The sequence below is a fragment of the Melopsittacus undulatus genome, chromosome 5 (genome assembly GCF_012275295.1).
Source record: "Melopsittacus undulatus isolate bMelUnd1 chromosome 5, bMelUnd1.mat.Z, whole genome shotgun sequence".
Lineage (NCBI taxonomy): Eukaryota > Metazoa > Chordata > Aves > Psittaciformes > Psittaculidae > Melopsittacus > Melopsittacus undulatus.
The window spans coordinates 86,564,155-86,570,438 of record NC_047531.1 but is presented as its reverse complement, the minus strand read 5'-3'; the positions used below and the strand labels follow the sequence as shown (position 1 = coordinate 86,570,438).

The 6,284-nt window shown below is 39.1% G+C and overlaps 1 protein-coding gene across 3 annotated transcripts in view; it reads right to left on the bottom strand.

Moving 5' to 3' along the window:
• Positions 1-2,381: 2,381 nt before the first annotated feature.
• RERG (RAS like estrogen regulated growth inhibitor) overlaps positions 2,382-6,284 on the bottom strand; it is a 99,410-nt gene continuing 95,507 nt past the window's right edge. For all 3 annotated transcript variants that reach the window (XM_005148136.3, XM_031048171.2, XM_031048172.2), the window contains exon 5: positions 2,382-6,216. In XM_005148136.3, coding sequence (XP_005148193.1) covers positions 5,809-6,216 — 408 coding nt within the window. In that variant the 3' untranslated portion in view covers positions 2,382-5,808. The remainder of the gene's footprint in view (positions 6,217-6,284) is intronic.

Here is a 6,284-nt window from a genome sequence, read left to right as displayed (position 1 = left end):
CTGATCAGATCCCCTGAGTACAAGTGTTAATGTATGATATCTTGCAATTGTCTTCCAGGAAAATGGGAATTCTACCTTTATTTAGGTTATGTTCCTTTGGGCTTATTTAGTCTTTCTTTTATTTGGATTTTTTTCTGTCTCCTTGGTGTTCCTTGTAGCAATGACAGTTTCAGCTACTCGAGGAAGCAAGATGGAGTTAAGCCATGTGTCCTGACAAAACAGTTTGATAATAAACCATTAATTTTTACTTTAATAATGCATTCTTAGTAACTAGAACTTGCCAAATTTGAACTGTGGTTCTGTAAATTCCTAATACTACATAAATAAAATAAAACATTTAAAAAATGTGTAGGTTTGGTCTGTGAGGTATAATTTGAGGTCAGTCTACAAATTGTTTTAATTATTTCATTATTATGCATATTAATATTCCATGGTAGGATGTAGCTGCTCCTAGTGATACAGCATTTTGCAGTTTGGTTTAGGACTTTGGTACATGACAAAGGGGTCTGTACTGTAATTATGAGATGATCCTTTATTAAAAATATATGATTTCCAACTCTTCAGAGTAGCTGTGTTCAGTGTTAAGAATTTACATCCAGAGGCATTTATAAATACTGTATTACTGTGAAAGGGACCTCTGAGATGTGGTACAGCCTCTTTGCCCAGAAATCATCCCTGGATATCAGACTATATTGACACCTGCCATTTCAAACCAAACCAAGCCAAACCCACTTACTTTAAAACAGCAGCAGTAGGAAAAGAAAAATGCTGCTTTGGGGAATCAAATCCAAGAAAGTGAAAGAGACCAACTTAAAAAGGCAAAAGACCAAACTCCCATCAAATCTCTATTTATTTGATGACAGTCAATAGTGTAAACTTACCTCCCAGTTTCCTACCAGTATACTTCAAACTAAAAATGGAGGAGAAATCCTTCACGTAGATGAGAGAGGTTGGCTGTTGGAGTGTTCTCACCACTTGTTGGCCACCAAAGCTGTGACTGAGGGTCTTGACCTGTCCTGCACATAATCCCACTGGAGTCAGTGGAGTCCTACTGCAAGAATTTATCTTGTCACTTTCTGCTGCAATCTGCAGTAATAGTTTTCCTCATGGGCAACTGTTTATAGAAATGAGACTGAACTGGCCTCACACAAGCCAACATTATCACCTGCTAGTAACTGTGCAAAGCACAGGATGACAAGCTGCTACTCTGTACTTTCATAACTCTGCAGTAATTAGTGCCTGGCATCTGTAATGGAAATAAACCATAACATTAGAGTTTCTAAGATGACATTGTTTTCATTTTATGTTTAATTTTTCAAAGACCAAAAAGGCAGATACACTAAAATGCCAGGGGGCCTCTTTTAATTAAAGTCCCTCTCATTTTTCCTTACTTGTTAAGCTACACAAATGCATTGAACCATTAAAAAGAAAGATAAAAGGAACCCCAAACACTGTTTCTATATAGTCTTTATGACTGCAGCTATTTATTTTGCAGCAGACATTATTATGACTAGAGCAGGTTATAGTGCAGTTTGACAAAACTCTAGGATGCTTTGCAGTGCTATGGAGTCAGACGGTGCCTGGAAGGATGCCTTACCCAGCTTTGGGATGTTTTACCTCACAGGATAGATCCTGCATCCAGATTTCTTGCAGTGCTATGACAGAGGAGGCCTTCTTATACACCTGCTGCCATTAGGTTTTTTATGATCATGCTTTGGGTTATTTGGCTGGTCCCAGTTTGGAAGACAAAAAAGAGTAAGTTACAGATGGTTTCCCCCTTCTGCAATGAAACTTCCACTGTTATAGCTTAATGTTCATGTTATGTATGATTGTCTACCATTGATATAATGTACCTTACATAAGGTACACATCATGCACTTTCTCTTCACAGGAACAGCAAATTACCCCTGGAAAAAAATAGCTGCCAGACAGTGAATCACAGAATGGTTTGGGTTGGAAGAGACCTTAAAGCTCATCCAGTTCCAACCCCTGCCATGGGCAGGGACACCTTCCCCTAGACCAGGATTTTACCTGGCAGGGCAGAGTTTGGTGGTGGGTTTCACTGAGATAATTTAATAACCCTGGTGCTGCAGCACGTTTTGACCAGTTAGTAGGGACATTTGGTTCTATGCTTCACTGTGGATGCTGCCTGAGCTCTCAATTCCAGACTCAGCAACCAAATATGTTCAAATAAACTGATCCAAATGCTGAAGTGCTTACTCAGGCAAAATTCATTGTTTTCCTTAGATAAAGACTAATAAAAACTGAATCAGGACTTCAGAAACTGGCCCCTTAAAAGCTGGAAGACAACACTTCAGAGAAAACTAATGGAAGATCAATGCATAAGAGACAACAGACCACTTTTTATTTTTTTTTAATTCTTTTTATTTTTTCTTATATATTATCTACAAGCACAAGCTTTCATATTTTTAATGTAAAAATGCATACAGATCATTATATATATAAAAACCAACTAGTCTCGTAGCAAACTGCCAGATCCAACTATCCCCAGTTTTGGAGACAACTTGTCTGGATCTAGGTGCAAACCCAGTGGTTGATCTTCACTTCCATCTGTGGTTGCACCAAACCCCCAGATATGAAGATCCTCAAAGTTCTAGGGAAGTCTTGCTTCCTGATCCAGGTCTTGCAGCATGGGCATGACTAACTCTTCATCAATTGAAGATAAATATTTAGAAACTTCATAAATGACAATCAACTTGTTGTAGGTAACAAGTATTCATTTCACCTTTCCTCCCCCGTTTTGTTTACCGTCCTTCACATCCTCTCCCCACTGAAATGGTAGTGGACAGAGGAGAAGAATTAATGTTAGTGTCATATATGTACATTTAAATAGCAGCAGTCAAAACAGAATTTAAACTGTTGATGTCTGCTGCAGAAAGGCTACTGAATGTAGGTTCATGTTGCCTTTGGCCTTTTCAATGCTTGGGCACTTTTGGGTTCAATTTAGACATTATAGAAATATGACACATTTCTACTGTAGCCAAAAATATGTTGCATCATTGTGAGCAATAGAAAATCAGATTGCTTTTAATAGTATGTAGTATGTATCAACAGATTATAATATACTATAACAGGCTTGACAAGGAGCCTATTGCACCCAAGATAAAAAAAAAATCAATTAAATAAAGAAATTTGTGTTTTTGTGGGAGGGAAGGTCACAAAATTGCAGTCTGCTTTTTGACCAAGTATTTATCATGTTTGGCAGTTCCCAAATTCAGTCTTTGTAAAGGAATGTTACTATTTTTATTAGAGGTTCTTTATGTAACAAGTCATGTTTGCACAGTGGGACATTTCTTTCACCAGGATTTTGTAATTTCTCCATACAAACATCATAAAAGAAAAAATAATTTGCAGGGATTCTTTTGGAAAGTATTAGGGCCTTAACTTAGCTTCTTCCTTTCAATGCTCATAACAGGAATATGATGAATTTATTTTCTCTTGTCGTTCATATCTTGCCATTTTGTATTTTTAAATGCAGCTGAGCTCTGAAGCCCAAGAAAGGTTTTTAGATACAAAAACTGCTGAAGTTCTCTTCGAGAGGAATACGCCAACTGTTTAGCACACCAACATAAAAGACTTTCTTTTGCCATGGGATTTCAGGTAAGGACTTTGTCTACTTCAGATACGTGCAACAGCACTGATTTGAAAGATAACAGAATGACTTGGTGCCTCACCTTGCAATCGCTCACTCTGGCTCCTAATGTTGTAAGATACACATTTACAAGTTCAGACCTTCAGCTAATGACTGCTCGTGCATGAACAAGCACTACCGTTTCTTTTGCACTTGTATTGATTCTGCATTACTAATAGGAGTAAAATTGGTAAAATCTCTCTCCTCCCCAGTCCCAAAAATTAAAAGATATGAAAAATTGTTTGGGAACAGTTGTGTCAGAGTTCTTCCCAGAAGCACATGGTGAAGTTTCCACTGCAGTGGGTCTGGCTGATGTATGCTAACATACCTGAATATGAGGACCAAAATATAGACATGGATTCCAGGAGAGTGAAATGAGTTTTCACTATCTTGAATAGGGGAAACAGAGAAAATAAACAACAGCACAAATGAAATATATGTCTGAATGTGGTGTACTTTGGTGCTGGTTGTGTAAAAGAAGATGTTTTCAGAAATTACTTTGGTAAAGTATCTTTACAATAATCCTTTTGAAAAAAAGTCCTGATTTGGGACTTTTCTCTGTCAACATGGATGCAAGCGCTTGATTCTCCAGGCTGTTCCACCACTTATGTGGCTACCTGTAACTGTATAAAGTGCTATCCAACCAGATATCCTCACTCTTCTACAGATGTGGTTGATAGCCTTTTGGTCATACTTCCTCACAGAGGCAAATAACCACTTAATGTAGAAAGCAGAGGAGAATAAAGCTGTAAGTAGTTCCTAAAAGGGGGCTGTTCTTCAGAGAATACTAATAATCCCATTTGTCATCCCAACCTTTGGCTGTAGTTTTACATGATGACAGTCTGAGCTGCACACCATGCCGCCTGAAGGAATACAACACAGCTGGTGGGAGACCAGCATAATCTGAATGAAAATCTTCCATTCTTGGTTCTTGCATCTCTTAGAATACACTTAACCAAGTAGACAGGAGGCAAAACTTAACAGCTGGCTTAAATGAGATGCATGAGGGAGAAGAAGGGAAAAGTAAAAACTGGACACCTTTTACCCCAGGCACCAAAGCCTGATAAAATGCACTTTCATTTCAGTGTGCCAGATAAAAGTCACAAAAACCCTGGTGCTGGTTTAAACCATAGATTGCTTCAAGCAACATCTGAAAGTTTAAACAGCTGGAAATTATGGCCTTCTGATATGGTAGAGGTCATTCACATCTGATTTACGTTTGGGCTTAGACTTTAAATTCTTGCCTTTCCAAGGATTCAATTCTGCAGTATAAAATAAATTGAAGTAAGACCAAAACAAAATTGTAAACAAAAGCTAAAATCTACCCATAACTAAATCAAGAGTAATATGGTCATTTTTTTAGTTTGATTTCCCAAGACATACACTCCCATTTCCCCAAGTACAGCACTGCACTTTGAGGGGGAAATGCTGAAATGCCACCGGAGTAACTGATTATTTCTTTATGAATTCTGCAATTTCAGGGGATCTGGAAAAGCAGCTGAACTTCAGCTCTCTTGAAATGTGTGTCTTGCTGGCTAAACACTCCATGAAACAGACCTTTCCTCTATTCTTTGCATACTCTGTGAAGAACATCAGCACTCATAGTTTTGACAAAAATAACAACAAGGAAAGACAGTTTGGAGTAAAAGCACACAATGTACCAATTTAGAGCTCGTGAAATCTGTCAGATAAACTTTCTGTTACCACACAGCAGCCTTTACATGTATTCAGTCCTTGAGAACACCCGTTGTGACAGCTGTTGATCAACTGAGGGCTAATCTTACTCTCCAATGGCTACTGAGCAGCTGGCTGGCTGGAAATGATTAGGCACTACAGACTTGCAGGGGATTGGAGCCAGCCTTGTAGAAGCAGAAGATGCTCTGTCAGTGCCAATCCCCACAATCATCTAGTCCTTTGGAGTTTCTTTGCTTTGTTTGTTTGTTCTTCTTTTCCCACATTAGCCAGAAGCACTGTGGCCAAATACACTTCAAACCAAGAAAGAAGTCTGACCCTGTGTTACTCAAAAAGTGGTGTGGTTTGTATTTTTTTTTTAATTGCAAAGCTTTGACCATTTTAATTAAATGTGTTTTGCTTGCCTCATCCCTATTCCAAGCTAGTATGTTCTACAATGCTTCTGTAGCTTAGTACAGCTCTTTTTAGCTGCTGATTTTGGTAAGCATCTTATTAATTGCCTGCTTGACGTGGGTGGTGGAGCTCCGTCTCCGAGTCTTGCCCTGGACCATCTTTCGACGCCGTACCTCACGACAGAGCTCATAAAAGGCCTCCATTATGTTGCCCTCTCCCGTGCAAGCAGAGCACTCATAAAAAGCACATGCTAGTTCTGTGGCCAGCTTTTCACCTTCCTCTGTGCTGACCTGCCTGGAGTGATCCAGATCTGCTTTGTTCCCCACCAGGATCAGTGTGACGTTTTTTGGCTTTTTAACTTCATCCAACAAGTTCTTGAGTGGCAGCACCTCCTCAAAGCTGCCTCTGTCCGTGATGTCGTAAACCAGCACAAAGCCTTCACCCCATCGCACATGTCCTTCTTTCTGAATAGCATCCTCCTGTTTTGAAAAGACAGATGCCAGCCTTAGGAATATGATTTATGAAGAACACAGCAAGCCTGCAGACT